The sequence below is a fragment of the Prunus dulcis genome, chromosome 3 (genome assembly GCF_902201215.1).
Source record: "Prunus dulcis chromosome 3, ALMONDv2, whole genome shotgun sequence".
Classification (NCBI taxonomy): domain Eukaryota; kingdom Viridiplantae; phylum Streptophyta; class Magnoliopsida; order Rosales; family Rosaceae; genus Prunus; species Prunus dulcis.
Window position 1 is genome coordinate 23,034,106 of NC_047652.1, and position 26,085 is coordinate 23,060,190.

Consider the following 26,085-nt stretch of genomic DNA (forward strand, 5'->3'; position numbering starts at 1 on the left):
TGTAGATGATAGACAACCGACCTTGCACGTATGTCTTTGATTTTTCTTTTGCTTCTTCTTGTGGGCCATAATGGGCTTTTTCTTTTCTTCTCTTCTTTAACCATCAATGATTTGTGGTCAATATATTAGTTTGTAATGCCTGACGTTGGTTGCTGTCCAAGATCACCAAATTTCACATATCACTCTACGACGTCATAACGTTCGTCAGTTGCATTACCATATCGACGACGTTCCGTAACTAAAAATCCAAATGTCTTTATCTCTGCCAATGGCTGACCATTTACCCAAGTTTTATTGAATTTTCAATAGAAGATTATGATGCAAATGGTGATCATGACGACATTAATAGCATAATCACAAACATCGTCTGGACGAAGAAATCTTGAGTTTAATTGAAATATATATAAACACAAGATTGAACGAATGAAAATTGGTGGTGAAACAGTCGTTAAAAGTAAATTTGCTTATTGGCCTTTGACAATTGCTACATTTATAGAAGGATTTGTAATTCTAGTTTTTACCTCTGCGAATATGTTCCAGGGAAAAACCCCCCATCTCTAATTGAATCGCTAATTTTTTAAAATAAAAACAGATTCACATATTCCCACTGAAAAACTTTTCCAGCATGACCATCTCTTATAGATCAGCGTCAATATAGTTAAACCACAGCAGGTTCCAGAAGCTTTTGCTCAACATTCTTTGCAACAGCGTCAATAAATTCTTCAGTGTTCAAGTAGAACTCCCTCGATACCCTGCATGAAACATAAGCTTCTTAGTTTAGTACCCCCAAGAACCATCCCCTCTGGCTAAGTTAGTCACCTCCATCAAATGCACACAGACAAAGGAAAATTAAATTAACCATTTAGATAGATAATGCGGATGGTCCCAAATAGCGAATTCACGGAAGAAAAGCCAATTTATGCCATTGCTTTGGACTGTGCACATCCCAACTACCTTGTTAAACAGAGCCAAGAATCTACTTACTTGGAACCATGGGTCAAAATGGCAAGATCCTTGGTCATTTTTCCTGCCTCCACTGTCTCAATGCATGCAGCCTCCAACTTTCGAACAAAATCCAGCAACCTATCATTTTTATCTAATTTGGCCCTGGAAACAGTAAAGATTTTTCAGGTTATCTGATGCAAAAAGAAAAAATGCAAGCCAAAATGATTTATCTAATAGTTCAATCTTGAATGTTTACTGTTACACAAGGCAGATTGCCACTGTAAAGCACGTTGTCACACTTCATTAACACAGTACCTGTGCTCTAAGCCTCGTGTCCATGCAAATATTGAAGCAATACTGTTTGTACTGGTTTCTTGTCCATTTTGATGTAACCGAAAATGACGAGTTACTGTCCCATGAGCTGCTTCAGCTTCTATTGTCTTCCCATCTGAGGATAACTGCACAGACACTGGTTAGAGTTTGTTGCATAGAAATAATGAAAGTTACTGTTTGATGCATACCAACACAGAAGCCATGAGGCCCAAAGAGCCAAATCCTGCGAAAAAAAAAAAAAAAAAAAACAGAACAAATTATTGAACTCTGGATCGAGAGAGAGAGAGAGAGAGAGAGAGAGAGAGAGAGAGAGAGAGAGAGAGAGAGAGAGAGAGAGAGTTCAACAGCACCTTGAGCAAGCAAATCACTCTGGACATCTCCATCATAATTTTTGCAAGCCCAAACATAACCACCCTCACTTTTGAGTGCATAAGCCACCATGTCATCTATTAGCCGATGTTCATACCTAAATGCCAATAAAGTCTTCAGTTAATTATTTCAATATATGCCATACAACAATGCATGATTCCGTATTTACCACAGACAATACATACCATATAGAGTTTTCTTCAAACTTCTGCTTCCACTTCTTGTCATAAACCTCCTCAAATATGTCCTTAAACCTGTGGCAGTCCTAGAACTCAACATTTCGTATATTTTTTCTTTTTTAAAAAAAAAGGCTAAAATTATACTTTTGGTCCGTATAGTTTAAGTCTGGTTCCGCTTTAGTCCCATTAGTTTAAGTTCAACATATTTACCTTATAATTTCCTAACACTTTCATTGTGGTCCAAATTTTCATTTCAGTCACAGTGGTTGACAGAAAACGTGAACGTTTGCTTTAGATTTGTCAAGGCAGAAAGAGCAATGTGACAGAAATGTAGAAACAAGCCATGATGAAGGGCAAATTCATCATGTTTTGATAATTTCTGTCTACCACTGTGATATGGCTATAATTTTTCGGGCCTCATTGAAAATGTTAGCAAACTATAAGGATAAATTCACTGAAAGTAACTATAAGGACTAAATAGAATCAGGGCTAAACTACAGGACAATGTACTTACAGAAAAAAAAAAAAAAAAAAAAGAAGAATTGAAAATTGGATTATTCCAACAAAAGTAAATTTACCTGCCATCATATTTCTTAAGAATTGTGTTTTTGGTGCTCAAGTATAGTGGCCACTTCTTGGAAAATGCGAACGACATTGACGAGTCAGCAAAAGCTCGAATAGACTAACAGATTAGACAAGAGTTTGTTAGCAGAGTTGATCAACACAGTTGCCCACAAAGGTATGGTGTGTCCAAAATGTGGTAAGGCAAACCTCATCAACGTTATACATAGAAAGGGCCACACCAGGCCCTTTGAAATCATAAACATCAAGTTCCACAGGGGCATCCCCACCTTCTGGGACTGAGCAACAGGGGCAGATAGATGTCAAAACCTGTGTTTAATAGGAAATTACTACACCAGCTCAATCATATGACCATGAAATCAACTTACCAAAAACCATTTTAAGCTTTCCCGGCCCTTTAATAACTGTATCAGTGGCTCGATACTGATCACCAAAGGCATGCCTACCAATACATATGGGTTTTTTCCAACCTGAGAATTGGACAAGTATTGAGCAGTTCCAACAATATATTACCAACTTTGACGATTATTAAAGAGTCCAAACTATTACCAGTAACTATTCTAGGGATGTTTCTGCATAGGATAGGTTCACGGAAAACAGTACCTACAAGATCAAGCATAAAAATTTATATTTTATTATAAATTGTTTGAAAAATATTAGGGAAAGAGAAGCCTCATAAGAAAGTCAAACTAGGCTATGTACATAGACAGGTCATTTTAATGGTTAACCATATTTAAAAGAAAAATGAACAAGATAAAACAAGTGTAAAGCAACTGGAATGAAGCTGGGACACTTAAATAAGAAAACTGCTTCTTCACAAAATCTGTGCACAACAAAGCTTAATGAGCTGTTGCAAAGAGACTACTGTAAACTTGCATTTACAGTAGCTACTATCAGAAACCACTCCAAGAACTCCACTGCAAGAACTCTTGGTCACATATTAACTATGATACTTGATGTTTAAACCCAAAAGAAAGACCAACTTTCCAACAGTGAGGTATGCCAACTAAATTATTTGTAAAACTATTATTGAAATGAATGAGTAAGTAACAAAACTAAGAGCATTAGAATTCTGGTTTGAATTCAAAGGAGAAAATTTATTAGATACAAACCGTTTAGAATGTTTCTAATTGTGCCATTGGGACTCCTCCACATTGATTTCAGCCCAAACTCCTTCACTCTGGTCTCATCTGTGAAGTATGAGAACCTGAAATTAGATGAAACAGAACTACTATTTCCATAAGATAACAGTTAAAATGTCCTGGGAGAACAGAGAGATCATCTGTTTGCATATCTTTTGGAAAGGGTTTGAGCATATTGAAGTTTTGAACACAGCCACAATGTCACTTGGAAAGGGTTCAAGTTCATCACGGTAATATAGACAAACACAGAATTAAGGAAAAACAAAAACAACTAACCAGGAGTTATTGTAGCACATTTCACGGCAACATTGTACCTGAAGAGCAAAAACGTTTAAATAAAACAAATACGAGAAGCAAATTGCTAATCATTCATTAATCCCTTGAATTCAGAAAATTAAAATTAAAGTGAATCAAACTACTTACTTAAGAGCGGCTTCGGCACTCTCCACTGTAACTCGGTCATCAGTAGCATCACGGTTCAAAATTCCTAAATCATAATACTTTATATCCAAATCCAGATGGGGAAAGATAAGCTGCAATAGCATATGACGGAAAAAAAACCCACTAAATTAAATCAAATTCCACAATCAAGCATTAGTAAAGTGAAATTCACATTGAAATGAATCTTCAGACTTTATCTTTAATCGTTTTCCATATGATCCTCGTCATTTCATCACCTAATTGGAAAAATAAAACAATAATCAATACGGTAGATAAGCACAGTAACAAATAAGTTCACAGAAAACGAAACTGCATCATCCTACAAGTTATGCTCCGTTTGGTAGCTGTGAAAAACAGAGTTATTAAAAAGATTGAAAAAAAATTCATTATCTGAAATCTTATCATCCTGACAACTCTACTGAACTTCATTCAACTACTTCGCATTGTATAAGTTTTCGCATAAATCGAAACCAACATTCGTATTTTTCCGGTGCTTTCTCATAAACCAAGCAGAGCATCGCTAAATAATAAAGCACTATGGTTGTAGCATTTAGGGAACTGACCGTCCATTTCAACAATAGGATTCTGAACCCGAATTTTATCGAAGCCGGGAGACGAAGCGTAGCATCGCAACGAAGTATGACTAAAGCGAACGGAGAACGAAACACGGTTCCCAACAGGCACTCCATTGAAGAGTCTCGGGGACGACGAGAAGGACAAGCTAGGGTTTCTCATGGCTAGAGAGGACGAAGCTGACGACGATATCATCGCAGCGCGCGACATGGCGCTCAATTGCAGTCTCGCTCTTAGCATTCAATATATATTTATATGAGTTTGCGTTACGAGTTGCAACTGCGAAGATGCTTTGCTCGAACTCCAGAATTTGATCTTAGGCTGCGTTTGTCTTTATAGAAATGAGCTCAGCTCTAGTGCTTTGCTTTTTTGTTACCGTTTTCATTTGATCGGCAGGGAGGGGTGTTGAGTCTTTGAGTAATTACATCGGACGGACGAGAATATTGAGACGATGATTCGGTGTGAGAGTCAGCATCTGCCCGAAGGGCTGGCGGGCTGGGGTCGTAGTCCCAGGTCTAAAAGGCCTATCAATAAGCCTTGGGCTCGACAATTACTAGGCCCGCACAGACCAACCCGATGCCTGACTTGCAATTTTTTTATTTTTACTATAACAATGCGATATTCTAAATTACTTCCATTTGTATGAAGGAAAATAATTCGAAATTTAGCTAAAAGTCGGGAATTTAAAAGGAGAAATTGATAATTCCCTTATTTGACAACTTAAGGGCTGAATTTATTAAATGACGTGCAGAAAAATTCGTGAAAATTGAGGCATCAAATTCCCGAATTTAATTTCCACCAAAATAGGCGTCATGTCATAATTTTCATAGTGTTATTTACAAAATTCGACATACATAAATTCAAACATTAAAATCTTCAATTTTCATAAAATAAAATGATTGAAATCTAAATTCCGTCATTTTAGAATTCTATGTAATTTATAAAGAAAATTTTAAACTTGGGGTGTAAAGCCATATGCACATTACCCTCACTAATTGGGCTAACTCGCATCTGCATGCATGACTTACAAGATACAATCTTTAAATTTGGGCTAAATCTATAAAATAACAAAAATTAAAAAAATCGATTATTAAGTATAAAAAAATGTATTTTTTAGGTTTTGAAATTTCACATAAATATAAGTTGGGGTTATTTGTAGCAATAGACCCTCAACTATACTTGGAGTTACATTTTGGTCACTCAATTCAAATATTAGTTGCAGAGGTCACTTAATTGAGTGTTGTGTTGATCATTAGTCCCTATTGTCAAGTCTTTCTAATAATAGGGACTAATGGTGCAACACAACACCTAATTGAGTGACCTCTATAACTATTTTTTGGAGTTGAGTGACCAAAATGTAACTTCGAGTCTAGATGAGGGATCATTGCACAAATAATCCTAACTGAAAGTCACATTTGCCCATCACTAATCTAAGAGATGCTTGTCACGTCATCATTTTAAACAGAAAAAGTCACAGACTTGACCATATGGACTAATGGTACAATATAACACCCAATTGAGTAACCTCTACAACTAATATTTGAGTTAAATGATCAAAATATAACTTCGAGTATAATTGAGGGACCATTGCTACGAATAACCCATATAAGTTGATATTGTATTTTGGGAACGTGAAAATATTGATTTTTGCAAATTGAAGTGTAATTTTTCAATAATAGCTCGGGTTTCAAAATCATATATATCTTTGGAATATTTTCTCCCCTTTTTCTGAATAAAAGAAGGCAGTCTAGTGACATGTCTCTTTACAGTCCCACCAACTGTATCTGTCTCAGTTGATTTGATAATCCTTCCACCCACCTATAAGTACGCCTGAGAAGGAGAGAGAGAGAGAGAGAGAGAGAGAGAGAGAGAGAGGGAGAGGGATTTATGAAGTGTGGTGTAACCGTGTAATCCATAATTTGCATTCACCACTTGTGTGAAGCAGCAGCACAAAACCAGAGTGTAGCTTAAGCGAAAGATATGAGCTACAACAAATCAAAAATTGCAATTTTGATCGTGTTTGTGCTATTATTGGAAGGGGTGTTAATGGCACATGTTAGAACCAAATCCAAGTTGAAGCAACATTCTTCGAGGCCAAGCTCATCATCAGGGAGTGTTTTCTTCAAGATATGGAACTTCAACTACAGAAGCAGCAACCAGAATAGCTCTGGGAATGGCAGAAACTTAAAGTTGAAGCACAGAAGATTTAGCAACCATGGCTTCTTCAGATCACTCCCAGCTGCAGATGAAGAACAGAAGAGAATCACACCAAATGGTGCAAACCCACTTCACAACAGGTGAAGGTGAGCTCACTCAAGGCCCCAGCTGGGCCTTGACTTGAACAGCAGCATGGTTGCTCAGTTTTCATGCTTGAAAGCTCCTTCAGCTTCTGCAGCTATGATCATTCTTATATATGTCTAACTTTCTAGCAATAACTTGTTTTGTTCCATTCTAATTGTACTCTCTCTGTTTATATTCATTTTACTTCGAAGTTCTGTTCTTTAATTATTACAGTTAATTTCTAATTTGATTGAGAAAGATGACATACATAGATGCTATGAGAATTTCTTTTATTTTCATTTCCTTTTTGGACCTGTTCTTGGATTCTGGCCTTCATTCTTGGCAGAGAAAGGACCAAATGGAACAATAAATGAATGGAAGCATTGCATTTACATGAACAAAAAAAATGTTTCTAGTAAGTAATCAATCTTTTTGTGTTGTTGCATAAAGATCAAAGCCCCACCACTGGCACTGTGGCAAAACTGAAAAGTTGGAAAAAAAAAAAAATGCTGCAAAAAGAAAAGAAAAAGAAAGAGTGAGTTGTCATAAACAACTCTTTGATTGAGATGGAAATTTGATTAGAGAAACCTTTAGAAATCAGAGAAAAGGACATAAAATTAAACAAGAAGATGCCAAGAAAAAGGTCCTTTGGTTGGTCTGACAGTTCACTGGCAAAACAACAAATCCAAACTCTCTTTTGCTGCATTTAAAAATGTGCGTGAGGTGAGAGCAGCAGCAGCAAAGGAGATATCCTTTTCCCAACTGTGGATATATATATATTTAGTATCTCTCTGTAGCCGCCAGCGGAGAGGGACAGTGACACTACCCCACAAAATTGCAATAATACAAACAAGGACAGACATTCTCTTGGGCTCGTGAGTTTGCAAAAATCCAGCAAACCAGAGAAACCCAGTCATCATAGAAAATGACTCAACAAAAAAAAAATGGAACAAGTGAATTCAGCAACAAAATGGGCTTTTGCTTTTTTTATTTTTCTTGGATTTTCTCAGTCTACCAGGTCCAGGAGGTTCTTGTGGCCTAGATTCGTTTTCTCCTTATTGTCAGATGTGATTCTAACTCCAGATATATAGCTTCTCACCTTGTCCAGTAGCTTTTGTTTACTCTTCTTCACCACGTGGGAATGCTCCATTTGTAGTTTTTTGTATTTCAAAATTTTACATCTTTGTGTTTTCCGAATAAGCACAATTTATGTTTTATTATTACTTTTAATTACAATGAAACACACATTAGTTATGTAATATTTGTTTGTTTGTTTCTTCTTTTGGGTTGGAATAGAAGCTTTATTCACTAAGCATACATACATAAGCATATACATTACGTATAGGTATTTCGGAGAGTTTCATCCTCTACCCAAACATAAAAGATTATGAAATATAAACACATTATTTGACCGGCTATTGCAAGAGGATGTAGTTAAGGACATTTATTCACCCGATATCATGTCTTCGAATTCCTCCTCAAAATATGCCTCGTATAAAAAGTGATAAATAAAACAGGTTTGTTATGTAATATTTTATTAAAACTTTTTAGTATGACGTCGTTTTATTTTTTTATTTTTTTTATTTTTTTTATAAAGATGAACCTACCACGTTGAAAATAGGGAGATTCACTATTATACCCAATATGAGGGCCCAAATTATAAAAATGCCCTATATAAAATGGACTTTAGAAACACACCCAAAGCCCATTTACAACATAACAAAAAAGCTTTTAACTTCTTATAAATTACAAAATTGCCATCAATTTCTTAAAACAAGCTCAACCCCAAAATCTCATAAAAATACCCAAAGCACTCAGTAGGGCATCAAAGTAATTTAATAATCAATATTAAATTCAATAAGGCTAGCTATCATTTTTTGGGTTTTTTTTGGGTTTGTTTATAGAAATTCAATTGTGTAGGGTTTATTTATAATATTAGTGCTAGAAATGGGTATATCACTAAATATCTCTTGAAAATAATACCATTAAATTAGGGTTTTATAGCTATATATGTGACCAAAACAAGAGGGTCCAGAACAACTGTCTCAGATTCATCTTAAGTTTGGGCCTTCTCACCAAATTCAGGCCCTTTTTAATAGATCATTTTCATTTCGAGAGTCCAATCTGTTAATAAACAGGCTAGCTTAAACAGTCTATTTTTCTCCTCCTTTTTGGGGGGTAAAACTTTCCACTTTCCACTTTCCACTTATCAGTTTTCGATCCCGCGCTAAAACTCTTAAACCCTAAACCCTCGACAGCTCTCTCTCACTCCCTCTCTTTCTCATTTCCACAACCGCGCGTCCATGGCTAACCGAGCCAATCCACTGCTCAACAATCTCCCTCACTTTCTCACATGGCGAGCCCTAGGGTTCCGAACAATTTGCAGCGGCCGCATGGGCTTCTCGTCTCAGTCGCTGCGGCAACTCGATCCTGAATCCCCCGTCGCCGGCACCAAGGTACTCGAGACTTTCAAAGAAGAATTTGAAATCGGAGATCGTTTAATTACGCTTGAATCCGGAAAGATCGCTCGCTTCGCTAACGGGGCCGTCGTTTTAGGCATGGAAGAGACCAAAGTCTTATCCACCGTGGCCGCTGCCAAAGGCGATGCCGTTCGTGATTTTTTGCCCCTAACTGTATGTCTCTAATTAAACTTACATTTTCGTTTTAATTTCTTTATGTCGAATGCATAAATTCTTCAATTATTTGAAGTTTCACTGATCGTAGTAGCAGTTAATGGGTAAAACTTCTATGTAATAATATGGCGATTATAATTCTAGTAAGAGCCTCTGTTTCAATACGGTCCCTTTCATGCGGTCATGTTCTTTTTGCATGCTTGTTTATTAATCACCTTGTGGTTCTTATTGCATTTTGGCGTATTGCTTACTGTAAGGTTGATTATCAAGAGAAGCAATTCGCCCAAGGTGTTATTCCGAACACATTCATGCGAAGGGAGGGAGCGCCAAAAGAGCGTGAACTCTTGTGTGGTCGTATCATTGATCGACCAATACGTCCCCTATTTCCTGCTGGGTTTTACCATGAGGTTCAGGTACGGTTTAGGTTTAGGTTTAGGTTGTTTTTTATATTTATGATTGGTACTCTTTTGAGGCAATAATGGTCTCTGGTCTCTGAATACGCATTTCCTGATGTTCATACATAGGTAACAGCGAGTGTTCTTTCCTCTGATGGAAAACAAGATCCAGATGTACTGGCAGCTAATGCTACATCTGCTGCACTTATGTTATCAGATATTCCTTGGGCTGGCCCCATTGGAGTGATTCGTATAGGCAGGATTTCTGGGCAGTTTATTGTTAACCCAACTATGGATGAGGTAATGCTTACTAGCGATTCTTATCTGTCTTTCAACCGCCAATGTCCACATATTCACTTGTCATATCATTTTTATGGCTCTAAATATTTTATTCACACAAACTCACTTCATCTGATTGGTCCGTAATTGTGTATAAATGCAGCTTAGCTTAAGTGATCTCAACTTAGTGTATGCCTGTACGAGGGACAAAACCTTAATGATTGATGTGCAGGCTCGTGAGATCTCAGAAAAAGATCTAGAAGCTGGGTTAAGATTGGCTCATCCTGAGGTAAGTCATGAAACCTGCAACAATTTTGTGAAGTCTCTTTATTTATGGAATTCTACTAAGAGACTGGACTGTGATTTCAGGCAGTTAAGTATATTGAACCTCAAATCAAACTGGCTGCTAAAGCTGGTAAGCACAAGAAGGAATATAAATTGTCAATGATGCCAGATAGAACATTGGAGAAAGTTGGTAAATTGGCAGAAGCTCCTATAGAAGCTGTTTTCACTGATCCTACATATGGCAAGGTGCATGTCATCTATATGTGTACATCGTCCGTTTCTTTTTGAATTCCTTCTCTTCATGCATGGTAATTCTGTATTGTGTCTTCTTTTGGGTTTCAAATTGTGGAATACTTTAACTTCCAGTTTGAACGTGGAGAGGCCCTAGAGAATATCATGCAAGATGTGAAAAAAGTACTTGAAGAAGAGTGTGATGAAGAAAGCTTGAGACTTTTACCAAAGGCAGTAGACACAGTGAGGAAAAAGGTAAGCCATGCCAAAATGAAGCTAAACAGAATTCAGTATCTTTTTCCTTGTCTTGATTACTTTCATATTGTACGTCTGTGTGCATCCTTCACCTTAATCGTATCTTTATCTTCGAGAACCTCTACATTTTCCATTATGCTTAACAAGTTACAACCTATTATATGATAAATGGAATATGGCATTTGGAAATTTGATTTTGGGATAGACATTTATCTGAATTAGGTAGTTAGGTTTTCTATTAGGAGCTGCCGGCTGACTCTCTTTATTTTCTTAGTTGTATTCTTCTGCGACACACACACACTCTTAGGAATAGACACATTTTCTCTTTTAGTTCTCACATCTTTCATTATGATTAATTAAAAAAATATTAGGTTGTCCGTAGAAGAATTATTGCGGAAGGATTCAGACTTGATGGGAGGCGTCTTGATGAAGTTAGGCCTTTGTATTGCGAAGCTGGTAATTTGCCTATGCTGCATGGATCATCGCTTTTTAATCGTGGAGACACACAGGTCAGTATGCATTTAAAATACTGGATTTTGAAGTGTTTAAAACTTCATTCCAACTCTCGGTACATATTTGGTGTTACACACAGGTTCTTTGTACCGTAACACTTGGGGCACCTGGTGATGCTCAACGGTTGGAGTCTATTGTTGGTCCCCCAACAAAACGCTTCATGCTTCACTACAGCTTCCCCCCATTCTGTATAAATGAAGTTGGTAAACGAGGTGGCTTGAACAGGCGTGAAGTTGGTCACGGTAATCATTGCCTACTTGCTAAATGGAGCAATGTGATTTTAATTTTTCACTTTGCCTTTTGGGTCTGCTCTAAGCTTTGGGCCTGGTGGTTGCTTGAGTTTACTTTTTATTAGCTTTAATAACTTTTTGAATTTATGCGGCTGGACTTATACCTAGTTGTGTTTTCTAAAGCCCAAGTAAGAATGCAATTGCTATAATATGATTGTACATACTTCATACATAATGGTAATATGGTATATGGTTTGTATGGGGTCATGAAGCCCAAGAAAGAAACACTGCCACATGCATCTGAAAGTGATGCTACTGCATCCTTTTTTGGGGTCTGATGGTTGCAATAACCTGTGCCCACGTCACACTTGATTTAGCAACTATCTAAATATGTATATTGTTTTCCCTGTTGATTTATTGCCATTTACCAAAGCAACAGTGGGATCTAGGCTCACTTTAAACTGAAGTGAAATGCCTGTGATGTTTTACATAAATGGATTTATTAATTGTCGTTTTCAATCTAGCATCAGACGTTTTAGGACCTAGATAAGTGGTTTAGGATATAGATAAGTGAATTCCTAGATGTTTATGTGTAATGCACAACTTTCTTAATGACATTGAAGTTTTACCTTCTAGAGTAGAAATAGAAATGATAATTGTTAAACAAGTTAATAATTATAAAAATTTGTAGTTGGTTTTGAATGAATAGGAACTCTGGCGGAGAAAGCTCTCCTTGCTGTATTACCTCCTGAAGATGATTTTCCTTATACTGTCCGTATCAATTCTGAAGTAATGGCGTCTGATGGTTCAACATCAATGGCAACTGTCTGTGGAGGTATTCTTTTCAGTTTACTGCAGTAGTAGCTATTGCCAATCTTTCTGTGTATTTAATTATAGTTGTTTTATTTGGTTTCTGTAGGCAGTATGGCTTTGATGGATGCTGGCATTCCACTGCGCGAACATGTAGCTGGTGTCTCGGTAGGTCTTGTTAGTGAAGTTGATCAATCAACTGGCTCAATAAAGGATTACCGAATATTGACTGATATTCTGGTGAGATTTTTACTTGGCTTTATGTTGAGTTTTACCTGTTGCATGGTGGCCTTATGAAAATAGTCAATGATTTCCGTTATTTCTCAAACTGAATTTGCCTTTAAATGCCATATCAGACCTTCACTTTTTCATTTTCTTTCTCAGTTATGCATGTCTCATTTTTTTTCTTTGGTTTATTTCTTCATTGTGTTTTAAATTGAATATTTTAGAATTTATAGCCGAAGTTTTATAACTACTACTTGTGGGTTTCTGATTCCAGATTTTAAGAATTATACCAATGTATCTATGTTTTATTTATATTATTAGTCAACTTAGAAGTTTATTTAATTTTTTAGGGTCTGGAAGATCATTTGGGGGACATGGACTTTAAAATTGCTGGCACGCAAAGAGGAATTACAGCAATTCAGTTGGATATAAAACCTGCTGGAATTCCTTTAGATATTATTTGTGAAAGCTTAGAGCCTGCACGTAAAGGTCGCATTCAAATACTTGATCACATGGAGAGAGAGATCAGCGTACCACGCACTCAAGATGATAGAAATTCTCCTCGATTAGGTTGAGTTTTCAACTTAGTTCTTTTGTCTTTTGTTTTTAACCAGTGACATCTCTTAGGCAATAATATATATGTGTGTGTGTGTGTGTGTGTGTGTGTGTGTGTGTGTGTGTTGAGCTTCAAGATTTAAGATTGCTGGTGCAGCTACCTTGAAGTACAGTAATGATGCACTTCGTCGCTTGCTTGGCCCTCTTGGTGCTCTAAAAAGAAAAATTGAAGATGAAACAGGTGTGATTCTTCTCTCTCTTTATTTTTAATCCACAAAGAAACAAGGATGTTTTGCACTTCTTTCTTACAAATTATTGAGCCCTTTCTGTTGATAATATTATCTGGCCTTTGGATTTTACTTTTGTTATCTATATTCAGAGTCATTTGGTTGTCAGCACTGTAGTTTGGGCGCATTATATAATGTTTTCACTCCTAAAATAACACGTAGGGAAAACAGTCTACAGCTATAGTACTTACCTCAACCGTCTCATGGAATTTGGGTTTCATTTATTTTGTTTTCATCTTCATGTATTTCTGTTATGCGCATGTTCTTCATGGGTTTTGTTTAAAAAAATTTCTTCTGGTTGATTATTATGTTATGCACAAGTTTTTGATGTCATCATAGAGTGCCATGATATAAAGTTTATGTATATTGATTAACTCAACAATTGCTGCTTATTTCTTTCAGGAAGTTGCTTGACCCACTCTTTATTTCTCTCCATTTAAACAAAAATTTTTTTATTGAAAAATATATATTTCAGGCTGTATCTCTGATAGTCAGTTCTGTTGTTCTCAGGTGCACGGATCTCCGTAAGTGATGGAACACTCACCATAGTTGCTAAGAATCAATCTGTAATGGAAAAAGTACTGGAAAAGGTATTTTGCCACTCAATCAGCTATTATATTTCTTGAGTTGATTAAAATGTTGTTTTTCTATGGCATTGAATTCCATTCAAAGCTTTATAAACATGATGCATCTTTGAGTGCCTCCAGGCTCCCTCTCTCTCTCTCTCTCTCTCTCAGTCATTTCTTGTGTTGCCTTTATTGGTTTATTCTGTCCTTCAGGTTGATTTCATACTTGGGCGTGAGATCGAAATTGGTGGGATCTATAAAGGAAGAGTATCTTCAATCAAGGAATATGGTGCATTTGTGGAGTTTAATGGTGGTCAGCAAGGCCTTCTGCACATTTCTGAGTTGTCACATGAACCAGTACGTAGAACATTGCATTGCTTTAGAATACTGATTCCTCCCCACACCCTGTGTGTATAAAAATGTTTATGGAACAACTTTATATATATTACAGGAGATTTTTCTATTTCTTTGTGACATTTATAGCTTTTTTTTATTATCAGGTTTCTCGGGTTTCAGACGTGGTATCTATTGGGCAGCAGCTTTCCTTGATATGCATAGGCCAGGATGTTCGCGGTAACATTAAATTATCCCTTAAAGCTACTTTACCTCGACCTAGATCTGAGACAAATAATGTGGTTGAGGAATCTGTTTCATCCACCAAAGAAGCACCTAGTATTTGGGCATCTGCTGGAGACCTTTCATCTAATGGACAACAAAATCAGAGCTCTATATCTGAAGCTGTAGGCATTAATGCCTCTACTTCTAGTCCACCAATTCTAATTCGAAGTGCAGCAGAGTGTGATGAGGAAGAAAAATCTGCTGCTTTGGTTCAGAATTCTAAAGCTACTACTAGGCCTGTTTGTGCTTCGGAAACAGATCACAAGCCAATAACATTCCATCAAGATAGTTCAGTACTTGCTAAGCCTGGTCTCCTTCAAACTATTAATGATAAGATGTCAAAATCTTTCCCACAGAAGGAAGGAGATAAAACTGAAGTTAGAAGCCCTGTAACTGCAAAAACTCTGAAGATAGGAACAAAGGTTACTGCCAAGGTTTATCAGATCCGCACGGGGGGATTGGTGCTTGACCTAGGTGGGGGAATTCGAGGAATGTATCGGTTTGAGGTATGTGCCATCTTGTTTTTATAGGACAGATAAGTATTTTTCTTTTTCTTTGGGTGAATAATTAGATTCCTTCCTAGTAGTTACCCAATATCCACTCCCTTTAGATTGTATTCAAGCCTTCATACTGTACCTTGGTTTTGGTTACAAAAATCTTTTCTTGCTACTATAGTCATCTTTCAGGCATTTCCATATGTTGCCTTGCCACTCGTTTGTCTAAATATCCACATTTTGTTGTCTAAGCCTGTTGCTCAACACAGTTCTGATTCATGTCACTCATCCATCTCAGTCGCTCAGTCTATAAGTGGGAGTAACATCGCCTTTACTCTCCCTTCGGCATGATGTATTTTCCACTGCTCACTCTTGTGGGAAAGACTAGTCTGTCGTGTGTAAGCAGTAAAAAAATGGGTACATGCAATTAGCTAGAATGATCAGCCTAGGTTGTGGTACATTATTTTGCCTTACATTTAATGGTGTGAGATGACCATGAACTCAACGAAAAGAGTTGTTTTTATTTTATTTTGGTCCGATGGAAAATATGCCCCTTTTTATAAGTGACGTATTTACTAACCTTCGTTTTGCCGTGCAGACCAATGGTAAGAATGACTTCGAAGTCGATGATGAGTTACGAGTTGTGTGTGTTAGTTTTTCTAGCAAGGGGATTCCAGTAATGTCCCTGGAGGATGATGAGTAGCAATGTTTTTGTCACGTAGATAACTGTCAAGGCAATCATCTTGAGGAAATTCTGGTTGCAGTGGCAGAATAGAGAGACGGTCGCCTAGCCAAACAACTACCGAGAAGCTTCTGCAGGTTCAATACAAGCTGGTTGGAAAATAATATCTTGAAACCACGGTTCATATTTGGAAATGCCAGGAACGGTTGCTCATGAACTGGTTTCCTGTGATTTAGGTGTCATGTTTTAGCCAAGCATGGCCCCAGTTTTCTCTCTATTTCTTCACTCTCATAGGCTTCTCTTGTACATATTTTACCGGCTTGTCATTCCTTTTATTTTTTTTCCCCGCTATTCCATTATTCAGGGATTGCATCCGCTGACAAAGTGTAATTGGGCCGCTATGAAGCCTATACAAGCCCGAAGAGTACCCAAGCTAAGTCCAAGCAAACTCTTGGCATTGAGAAACAACTGTAACATATCGGAAGACGATTTATTATTTAAGCTTAAACTCATGGCAACAAACTGGAAATTGCACACCTATAACGTTCAAATTAAGGTCCAGAAGGCGGCCCAATAATTGTGGAAAGAGGTCCAAAAGTCTGCCAATAACGTCCATTAAGGCCCAAAACTTGGCATAATAACAGAAGAGGGCCCAAAATTCGGCCCAAATAGGCCCAGAGCTTAGTAACGTGAAGTAGGCCTATAAGTCGGCCCAATGATATGACAGAAGGCCCAGAAACAGGGCCCAATAACGTTAAATCAGGCTCATAGGAAGGCCCAATAATGTCAAATCAAACTCATATCAGGCCCAGTAACGTAATATCAGGCCCAGAGATCGGCCCAATAAAGTAAAAAGGGGCTCAAAAGTCGGCCCAATAATATGAAAGCAGGCCCAAAAAAGGGCCCAGTATCGTCAAATTAGGCCTAGAAGTCAGCCCAACAACTGAAAAAGGGCAACAAAGTCGGCCCACTAAACTGAAATCAGGACCAGATCACGGCCCAATAATGCCAAAACCGGCCCTGAATTGGGCCCAGTAAGTGAAGTCAGGCCCATAGGTCGGCCCAATAAAGGGCCCAAAAGTCAGCCCAAACAGGCCTAGAAGTGGACCCAATAACCTAAAATCTGAACCGGAAGTAGGCCAGTAAATCAGGCCCAAAATTCGTCCCTAAAAGGAGCAGAAAGAAAAATATTGGGCGTTTGAGCAAATTAATTTGGTCCGCATGTCAAAATTAGTGGGCTCGAACGTGATGGCTAGAATTCGGGGCCCCTAAGAAACTTGAAGTGTTGTGCAAATGTTTGAGCTAGAAATTGGTTGGGTAAATTAATTACAAATTGGACGGCCATAACTTCAGGCCCAAAACGGTAAGACCAAATTGGATTGGCAATAAAATAGGGCTGAAAGTTTACGGATCCGAACTGTAGCCCAAGCAAGAGGGTCAAAATGGGGCTCATTGTCAGTAGCCCAGTACCAGTGCTTTAAATAAATTCGGAAGGGCAGAAGGCCCCCAGTTGGCCCTCAAAACATTTTGTCCGGCCAAACCGAAATGGACCCTTTAACAAATAGCATCCGGTCATTCTATAGTGAGGGTCTTATCTAAGGCCCTTAGATGAGGTCCTATCTCTTAAATGTTGAATCAAACTAACCAATTTGATCCAACGGCTAAGAGATAAGCCCTCAATATAGAATTCTTGCAATCGCATGAGCCAAATTTGATGGGCTCGCATAGCTCAACAAGGCCTCCCTCCACAATGAGGAGTTTGGATCAGATAGTTCCACCAGTCGGGCCAAAGTTCAGCCCAAATAAACTCTTTAAATTCTTGATGAAATTACTCCAGTCCAGAAAATAATTCGTGAGCCAAATAAGTGAAGATGCTAGCTAAGGTAGAAATGATTTAGTCAGAAAATGAAAATTAATAGGAAAGCTTCTATCTACTCGTTAAAAGTAAGAGGTAAACATTCAGACCATATTATTATGTTGGAACTTGTAAGTGATCTCCAGTATCTTTGCGATCACCATTCACAACTTGAGGACTTGAGGTCGGCACAGGGTGATCCTCAATTGTTGAGGAACAATATCATATCATCAATGTCAAGTCTCTGTTGCTCTTTCCCAACCTGAAAATAATATGCAGGAATTAGTTGTCCACAATTCCGCAATTTTTCCGGCGTGTAGCAAAAATAATATGCAGGAATTAGTTGTCTACAATTCTACAAATTTTCCGGCGTGTAGCTATTTGCCAATTCATGACAAAAGACAGATAAAATAAACACCATCTATGCTCATTATAAAAGGCCAAACTCAGGTTCAAGGGAAAAGAATAAAAAGCCAAACTTCTGAAACAATCTGGGAAAGTATAGTGAACATAAAATAAGATGCTTACATAAGGTTCGACCAAACAGCAATTTAGGATCAGAATCAACAAATTCGAAAATGTACAAATCACAAACGGTCACAAGATTTAAACAAAGCTATATATAACAAACAACAGCAAAGAGTGATGCTCAACTTTACTGTTTACCTGACACAGGTTCTTCAGACTCCTCCGAGCTGCTGATAATGTGTATTAAGGGAGACTGATAGAAAACTGTCACCAGGTACAAAGCAACCATCAGATCATCCTCAAAGAAATTATCAGCATGAGTAGAAGCAACTACAAATTAATATACTGGGTCAGTCGTAGATGCTCATCGAAATCAATCATGGAATGACATGCCAAGTCAGCGAATTTTTCACATAAAGGTATAGGTGCAAATACACATTACTGTATGCCCATATGCCATACAACAGACGTTCATGTTAAGCACTGTCCTACTTCACAAATGAGAGATAGCAGACAAAATTATGTCCATTATCATCTTCCCGCTGCTATAACTGTTACTGAAAGCCCACTTATTGGGGTCAGCATTTATCAAAACTATTTCATCTCTATATGTAATATAGAGATGAAATAAGGGTCACAGAAGATGCTTCACATGGTTGCTCTTGTGATGCTATTTACATAATTGCTTCTGTGATGTAGTTCACACAATTGCTTCAAATATTCTAATACTTATCTCACTAACTCTACACAGTAAACACGAAAAGATTTAGGATTGCAGCTAAACACATATCATCCAATAAACAACTTGGCACTTTCAATGCAATGTGTGCTTTGCTTTGGAATGAGAAACCAAACCACACTACTACAATGCATCAAACAGGACATTTCTCATTAAAAAAGATCAAGGGGGAACGCACATCACTGAAAATTGGCCACACATAGTTTAGACAAACGAGAAAATTCAAGAAATAGTAACAATGAACACTGCAACCTACCTATTGTCTCGTGCCCTAACACTCTAGTAAGCATTGCTTATGAGAAAATGCGGCATCGCTAACCTTGCAATAAACACAAACAAAAACTGTAAGTCCCACCAAGAATCTCGAAGAACAGACGAAGGAAAAAATAATCAAATAACGAGCCACAAATTCAAAAATTCACCTGAACATTTTCGCTCGCAGCTACTTAAGGAAGGGGCCTGCGCTTCTCATCATGCGATGGCTTTCTTTGAGCTCGACCTTGAAGGGAGGATGTCGCTTATATTCCTGTGCATCCAAGATTTCAGATCTCCGAACTCTTCCTTCTTTCGCCGAAATTGAAGCCATACAGACGAAGGTGCGAGGTCGAAACACGAATTGGCAGTCAAGTGCATCGATGACGCAGAGGACTGACCTCCTTCTCCATGTTAGAATGGAAGGTTAGGGTTAGGGTAAGGGTTTGAGATTTTGGTTGTGGTGAGGGTTACAATTCGCATGGAGATAGAATGAGCGAGTTGGATGGTGTGTATTATTCTCCTCCTGACACGTTTGAAGTGCCAAATATTGTCCTGAACTGCAAAAGGACCAAATGACAAAAAACAAATAACAATACTTGCAGATAAGACAAGAGGATTCGGGGTCAATTCGCGAATATAAAAAATGGACAATGTCGTTTCTGCCATGCTAGTTTATAAAGAAGAACAAGGACAGTATCGACTTTTCAGATTTCATTTCAGCTCAAAGTCACTCGTTCGTTGCTGCAGCTCGCTCATGTTATGTATCCTTTCTCTCCTCTTCGGAGTGTCTGACTTTACTTACAATCTAGTCCAAATTCAAACCCAAACTTCCAAAACCTTTTTTTATCTATCGGAGCCAACTTGTTACAATTTTTTTTCAAGTACAAAGCGATAGTCATTAAAGGGGAGGGGGATTTCTCACAAATACACAACTAAGATGTCATTAGAATTCGAACTTGAGACTTCTTGTCTACAAAGCAAAACTCTTTTTTCACTAATCTATACCCGTTGGCCAACTTGTTATGTGTTATGTGCTAAGAACTTTGTTTTTCAAACTCAAGAGCTAGCTACAAGAGTTTAGCTTCTCTATTTTTCTAAGGCATAAGCCTCTGAAAAAAAGAGAGTAAATTTTGGGTGGCTGAAACTTCATCATTCTCAACTGATTTTGAATCGAAAGGCATGAAAAGGAAGTGATGTCATGTAACAGACGCTATCAATATCAACGTCAAAGACAATGCAACCACTGTGGCCTATTTTTCTAAAAAGCTCACGATTCCATATTAAAAAGGTATGAAGACTTTTTGTATACTAAACTTTAAATGCCATACATATATGTAGAAAAGTTTGTTTCAGAAGGTGGATAGCACTTAAACATTGCATTTATAGCTCATCATTCTTGTTTTTTTTAGCCATCAATGAAAATCAGTAGTGCTCAAAACCCAAACTTCTTGACCCTTCAAACAAAATGTCATATATAGGTTGACATTACAAAAAAGTGTCTTGCAGAATTCATTTACAATGATGAATAACATGTCATTATATTGAAAATTTCAAGTTTCCGGGTCAAGGAAGTAAGAAAGAAAGAAAAGGGTAGGCCCAAAAGCACAGGATCTCACATTAGTTGATCATATTCCACGATTTAGTAATGTCATATATAGGTAACCGTAGAAGCTGTTCTGTGTTCACATGTATGTAAATTAATCCACCAGCCAAAAAGATGGCCGTTTGGTTTGGACTCAGAAAAAGAAAGAAGTGAATTCAAGCAAGAATCCCACAAACAAGGAGACTCCACATGGCAGCAATGCGACCGACCTGTAAAATAATGCAGGTGCAAGTCCAACAAAGGGCCCCACCAAGACGGTGCGTTTGTGGAAGCTTACTTTTAGATGAACACATCAATTTGGTCTTTATTTTTTCTTTTTTATGAAGACGGAGATGGGGAGGACCCAAAACTGGCATACGTGGTTGGGTGGGTGGAAGCTGGAGGCTCTATAAGACTATACCTGCAACTACCACCAAGTCCAAACATTGAAGAAGAAGAAGAAAGAAGACGATAAGCTCATCATCTCACTCACTTTGTCACACTAATTTAAGCTTTTTCTGCCAACAAAATCACATTTTGTTAGCTTTCAAATTCAACCCAGAAATTCAAACTTGTAAATTAAGCCCAAATTATTAGTGCAATTTATGCTCTGCATTTTTGCAATTCCCACATATCCAGAGGGAGACAGGCATGTATGCCAAAACCACAACATGGGTCATCTTCTTCTTCTTGGTTTTCTCTGTTTCTCTCTCAGATCCAAGAACCAACCAAGCAACACTCTCCTGTGGCACTCTCAAACCTCCACCAAACGCCAGCTTCATCCCCACTTTTGTCAAAGAAATGGAAAGCCTTTCCCAGCTTATCACCACCCACCATTGGGGCACCCACTTTGTTAATTCCACACCGCCCATGTACGGCTTAGCCCAATGCTTCCAAGACCTCTCACACACTGACTGCCTCCTCTGCTACGCCGCTAGTCGCACTAAGATCCCTCGCTGCCTCCCCTTCCTTTCCGCTACCATTTTTCTCGACGGTTGCTACCTCCGTTATGATAACTACAGCTTCTACCAACAACCCACAGACCCTTCTCGTGACGCCGTGATCTGCAGCTCGTCATCGAAACACGAGCTTGAAAATGAAGATCGAATGGAGTTTGTGAAGAATGTCGGGTTTGCGATTCGTAATGTTACTAAGGCTGCTGTTGATAATGGTGGATTTGGGGTGGCACAAGTGAAAGGGTCGGTTTATGCTCTGGCTCAGTGTTGGAAAACTGTAGGGCGTGATGGGTGCAGAGCTTGCTTGGAGAAGGGAGGTGAGGCAGTGAGAGGATGTGCACCAAAGAAGGAAGGGAGGGCTTTGAATGCTGGGTGTTATTTGAGATATTCAACTGAGAAATTCTATAATGATGAAGAACAAGCAGAGCATATGGCAGATCATGGTCATGGTAATATAATATAACCCTTTTTCTTCTTTTTTTCCTTTTTAAAGGTTTTTATTTTCAGGGGTTTATGAACTAAATTAATATTTTTTAGCATAGGTTGGATCATATTCTTGCGTCAGAGGGACTCTGTCTGGTTGCAGACGAATCTCATAACCTCAGTTGTTTTTCCACAGACTCAAATTTGTGAAATCGAACCTCAGTTTCTCTATTTGCACTTTTCTGGGTGACCAAACAGAATATAAAAAGTTTGACTTTTTTCAATTGAAAGTGTTATTTTATTACCAAAGCTATCTTTTTTTAAAATATTTTTTTATAACCCAAAATCTGATTTGCATATTTTCTTTTTCAGGGTTGTCAGTAAGTAGAGGAATCATCATAGCAGCAGTTTTGGCAGCAGCTGCCTTCATATTGCTGTCTCTCTTTGCTGCTTATGCTGGCTATGCAAAATTGGTACAGATTAAACAAGGTATATACATAATACAATTATATATTTCTATGGGCTACTTGTGAAAAATTGTCATTGTTTCTACAATATTTTAACATATATTCTCTCACATTCTTTATCCAGAGCGCAGTGGTGTAGGGTTGGCTTCAATAAGCATTAACAAGTACTCTAGCTTGAAGTTCAAGTATGAAACACTTGAAAAGGCCACAGATTATTTCAACTCCTCTAGAAAAATTGGGCAAGGAGGAGGTGGTTCTGTGTTCAAGGGGACTCTTCCAAACGGAAAAACAGTAGCGGTTAAGAGATTGATCTACAATACCAGGCAATGGGTAGATGACTTCTTCAATGAAGTAAATTTAATCAGTGGAATTCAGCACAAGCACCTTGTCAAGCTTTTAGGTTGTAGCATTGAAGGCCCTGAGAGCTTGCTGGTTTATGAGTATGTGCCTAACAAGAGCCTCGATCACTTCCTTTTCGGTAATTGTCCTCTCTCTGCATGATTTTTAAATCTTTCACAAATTAAGTGGATCCTTATGCCCTCCATTTATATATGCAGATAAGAACAAGGTTCGGATTCTGACTTGGAATGAGCGGTTGAATATTATTGTTGGAACAGCTGAAGGGCTTGCCTATCTTCACGAAGGCTCCACAATAAGAATAATCCACAGGGACATAAAAAGCGGCAATGTTCTTCTGGATGAGAATCTCAGCCCAAAGATCGCAGACTTCGGCCTTGCTCGGTGTTTTGCTGCCGACCAGTCTCATCTTAGCACTGGCATTGCCGGAACGCTGTAAGTTTCAGCACGAACACAATCCCGCTTCTCTTCCATCATGTCCTTTACTTGATTGATACGATTTAGCAAACTTCTGAACATTCTCATCTCTAATTTTGCTGCAAACCAAATCACATTGTGGTGCAGAGGTTATATGGCTCCCGAGTATCTTGTTCAAGGGCAATTGACAGAGAAAGCAGACGTTTACAGCTTCGGCGTGCTAGTTCTTGAGATTGTGTCTGGTAAGAGAAACAGCACCTTCAGACAAGACTGGGATGACTCGGATTCACTCTTACACAAGGTAAGTTTTGAACTTTGGACACAGAAATTAGCCGAGTGTGTGTGACTTGTATTTTCCAAATTGTAATGTTGAAACTTTGGTCTTGATCTCAGGTTTGGAAACTCTACATATCGAATGACCTAGCTAGAGCCATTGATCCTTGCTTGAGAGATGATTTTCCTGCAGAAGAAGCATCAAGAGTACTTCAAATTGGGCTTTTGTGCACGCAGGCTTCTGTTGCTTTAAGACCATCCATGGCTGAAGTAGTTGCAATGCTGACCAATAAAGAAAGGGTAGCAGTACCGAATCAGCCTCCTTTTCTAAATGCCACAGGCAGCAGCACAATTAACAGATCTTCTTATAGCGCAAACAGCTCCATATCAAATGCATTAACAAAAGTGGAAGCGTCCTGCACCTCCACAGAGTCCTCTAGCATGCGTAGCTCATATGGGGATTTGAAGAACCGTACAAGTTTTGCACAATAAGTAAATTCCAACCCAATTGGCAATTTCCATTTTCAAGTACACACAGGCAGGCAGCTAGCAACTTTTTCAGCTCACTCATCTCTGTGAATCCTGCGACTGCTAACTTCAACAATGAATATTGCGGCAAAAGACCAATACGTACATGCCATGGTGCACTAAAAAGCTGTGCATTTCTGTTTTTCTAATTTTTTTTTTTTTTTTTTCCGGCCTGAAAAAGCTGTTGAGTTCTTATATCTATCTATTAGTAGAAAATATCAAATATTTGTATATCTTTTGTCATGCTTACTCATCCGGGCAGCAGAATTGAGAAATTGCAGATGGATATTCTGAATTTCAGATAAATTTCCAAAATTAAAAGAATTAGGTGGGGACCCGATTGCACTTAATGATGGGGTCCATGAACGATATGGGTAATCTTTTACATATTAAATATGACAGGTGTAGATATGCCAGGTGGCAATTGGATCAATGCAGAGATTAGTGATTGATGTGCTGCTTATATTTTTGTTGGAAGTTTGAATAGGTTTTCTTAGTCTCACTTTGGCTGAGCACAAGAAATTGATACATTTTATAAGCTTTATTTCCTTTCTATTTTCAAAGGAACTTGAGTTGGTTGCAACCAGGCTCAAATTGAATAAGAGCATTTTTCTGTAGTTTTGGTCTCATGACAAAATGGGTAAAAACTCGAATAACCACCAAAGTTCAAAATCCAAGTTGCCGAATTTTAAATTATTGATAGTTGTATCTTGAAGACAGAACTACAAGGCACAAGTATAGTGTAGGGGAGACATTCTGTCTATGGACATTATCATTTACAAATTATAAGTCAGTTTATTTCCCTTGCTTATTCATATTTGCGGTATAATTTTGTTAATTTACAGTTTGATTCATATTATAATTCTATTGGAATCATTTAAGTTGTACTTAAATTATGTCATCTTACAGTTATTAGAGTTCCATACAGCCCAATAAATAGACCCTTGATATGCTCTTTGTTGAAAGCTCCTCCTTACATTAATCCCAACATGCAAATCTCGGGAAATAAACATATATTACACATGCAAGGCTATTATTATATACACATAATACATGCCTGCAATGCAAATAACCAAAGAAAAGTTGTTAACTATATAATTAACAAAGTAATTAAGCCTAGCCTAGTCATCTTCGACAACAGTGGAGATTTCGCCTCTATCGAGCAGCTCATAAAATTCCTTGGTTCTCCTCTGAAGATTCCAGTGGTACATTTTCCAAAGAAACCCAACCGACAGCCCAATCGTTGCCCCATATATGATCTCCTTCACTATACTTGGACCCATAAATAAATAATTCTACCTGCAGGCTGCACCAAAAACCAAAAACCCTAAGAAGAATTTTTCATATCTCAAACTTTTCTTTCGTTTGATGAGATCGCCTGCCAAAGTTGCAGTAAATTTTAAAAAGAGAACATAGAGTACCTGGAATCGGCGGCAGGCCAAGAGAATATGAGAGATGCAGCGTAAACCAGAGAGGGCTGAGGAAAATGATAGACAACCCCCCACAAAAACAAAATGGTACTAATTACGCTTTCGAAATTTCGCGAGCGCATACGTCAAGTCAAGCACGTGATTCGGGATTCCAACACGTCCTAGCCAGCCAGGTGTGGAACCACGTCGCTGCGTTGTTTCGTGTTGCTATCGACACATCATCGGTACGCTGCCATCACCAATACAAATGCAGAGCACATCACGTCGTTTTTTGTGTGTCGTTTTTTGAATTACTTTTGTGTTATAAAATAACCTGAGATATGTGGTAGATTTTGAGCTGAACGTAAAGTAGACGAGACTCAGTATTTAACGAGGTTCGGCTATGCCTACGTCCTCGGAGAGCAGCAGCAGTAACCTTTTCACTAAAAAATAA

General features: G+C 38.1%; 3 protein-coding genes and 2 long non-coding RNA genes across 7 annotated transcripts; 2 read left to right on the plus strand and 3 right to left on the minus strand.

Annotated features, from left to right (window-relative positions):
- Positions 1-437: 437 nt before the first annotated feature.
- LOC117622886 (isocitrate dehydrogenase [NADP]) lies at positions 438-4,958 on the minus strand. Its single transcript, XM_034353682.1, has 15 exons — positions 4,555-4,958; positions 4,184-4,227; positions 3,974-4,083; positions 3,827-3,864; positions 3,521-3,598; positions 2,958-3,011; positions 2,777-2,878; positions 2,598-2,686; positions 2,405-2,508; positions 1,833-1,901; positions 1,629-1,744; positions 1,467-1,501; positions 1,261-1,403; positions 985-1,107; positions 438-752 (listed from the first exon to the last, which is right to left on the minus strand). The coding sequence occupies exons 1-15, from the start codon at positions 4,802-4,804 to the stop codon at positions 659-661; spliced, it is 1,449 nt and encodes a 482-aa protein (XP_034209573.1). The 5' UTR covers positions 4,805-4,958; the 3' UTR covers positions 438-658.
- Positions 4,959-9,006: 4,048 nt separating this feature from the next.
- Positions 9,007-16,274, plus strand: LOC117623623 (polyribonucleotide nucleotidyltransferase 2, mitochondrial). 2 transcript variants are annotated; one of them, XM_034354675.1, is made up of 16 exons: positions 9,007-9,477; positions 9,735-9,890; positions 10,002-10,172; positions 10,315-10,440; positions 10,521-10,682; positions 10,803-10,922; positions 11,294-11,431; positions 11,515-11,677; positions 12,375-12,500; positions 12,585-12,715; positions 13,051-13,270; positions 13,413-13,496; positions 14,053-14,132; positions 14,322-14,465; positions 14,609-15,232; positions 15,819-16,274. In XM_034354675.1, exons 1-16 carry the CDS (start codon positions 9,148-9,150, stop codon positions 15,921-15,923), a joined length of 2,880 nt encoding a protein of 959 aa, XP_034210566.1. In that variant the 5' UTR covers positions 9,007-9,147; the 3' UTR covers positions 15,924-16,274. The 2 variants fall into 2 exon arrangements, with proteins under 2 accessions (XP_034210566.1, XP_034210567.1); XM_034354676.1 differs by lacking the exon at positions 9,007-9,477 and having other exon boundaries at positions 9,787-9,890; positions 10,009-10,172.
- Positions 16,275-17,673: 1,399 nt separating this feature from the next.
- On the minus strand, positions 17,674-19,725 carry LOC117622344. 2 transcript variants are annotated; one of them, XR_004584968.1, is made up of 4 exons: positions 19,387-19,725; positions 19,221-19,278; positions 18,424-18,489; positions 17,674-18,019 (listed from the first exon to the last, which is right to left on the minus strand). It is a non-coding gene; the product is annotated as an uncharacterized LOC117622344 (long non-coding RNA). The 2 variants fall into 2 exon arrangements; XR_004584969.1 differs by having other exon boundaries at positions 19,221-19,283.
- Positions 19,726-21,091: 1,366 nt separating this feature from the next.
- On the plus strand, positions 21,092-24,655 carry LOC117623147 (cysteine-rich receptor-like protein kinase 42). The gene is made up of 6 exons (XM_034354018.1): positions 21,092-22,206; positions 22,553-22,669; positions 22,772-23,125; positions 23,205-23,439; positions 23,569-23,722; positions 23,815-24,655. The coding sequence occupies exons 1-6, from the start codon at positions 21,453-21,455 to the stop codon at positions 24,184-24,186; spliced, it is 1,986 nt and encodes a 661-aa protein (XP_034209909.1). The 5' UTR covers positions 21,092-21,452; the 3' UTR covers positions 24,187-24,655.
- A 490-nt stretch (positions 24,656-25,145) lies between these two features.
- On the minus strand, positions 25,146-25,877 carry LOC117622711. Its single transcript, XR_004585020.1, has 2 exons — positions 25,644-25,877; positions 25,146-25,528 (listed from the first exon to the last, which is right to left on the minus strand). It is a non-coding gene; the product is annotated as an uncharacterized LOC117622711 (long non-coding RNA).
- Between the last annotated feature and the right edge of the window lie 208 nt (positions 25,878-26,085).

Bases quoted from the DNA above. Each gene is read 5' to 3' on its own strand.
- LOC117622886 (XM_034353682.1), bottom strand. From the start codon at position 4,804: ATGCTAAGAGCGAGACTGCAATTGAGCGCCATGTCGCGCGCTGCGATG. The intron at 1,404-1,466 runs GTATGCATCAAA...GTGTCTGTGCAG, and splicing joins GCCTCATGGCTTCTGTGTTG to TTATCCTCAGATGGGAAGAC. The intron at 753-984 runs GTAAGTAGATTC...TGTTTCATGCAG, and splicing joins ATTTTGACCCATGGTTCCAA to GGTATCGAGGGAGTTCTACT.
- LOC117623623 (XM_034354675.1), top strand. From the start codon at position 9,148: ATGGCTAACCGAGCCAATCCACTGCTCAACAATCTCCCTCACTTTCTC. The intron at 10,173-10,314 runs GTAATGCTTACT...GTATAAATGCAG, and splicing joins TTAACCCAACTATGGATGAG to CTTAGCTTAAGTGATCTCAA. The intron at 11,432-11,514 runs GTCAGTATGCAT...TGTTACACACAG, and splicing joins TTAATCGTGGAGACACACAG to GTTCTTTGTACCGTAACACT.
- LOC117623147 (XM_034354018.1), top strand. From the start codon at position 21,453: ATGTATGCCAAAACCACAACATGGGTCATCTTCTTCTTCTTGGTTTTC. The intron at 22,207-22,552 runs GTAATATAATAT...TTTCTTTTTCAG, and splicing joins TATGGCAGATCATGGTCATG to GGTTGTCAGTAAGTAGAGGA. The intron at 23,126-23,204 runs GTAATTGTCCTC...TTATATATGCAG, and splicing joins CCTCGATCACTTCCTTTTCG to ATAAGAACAAGGTTCGGATT.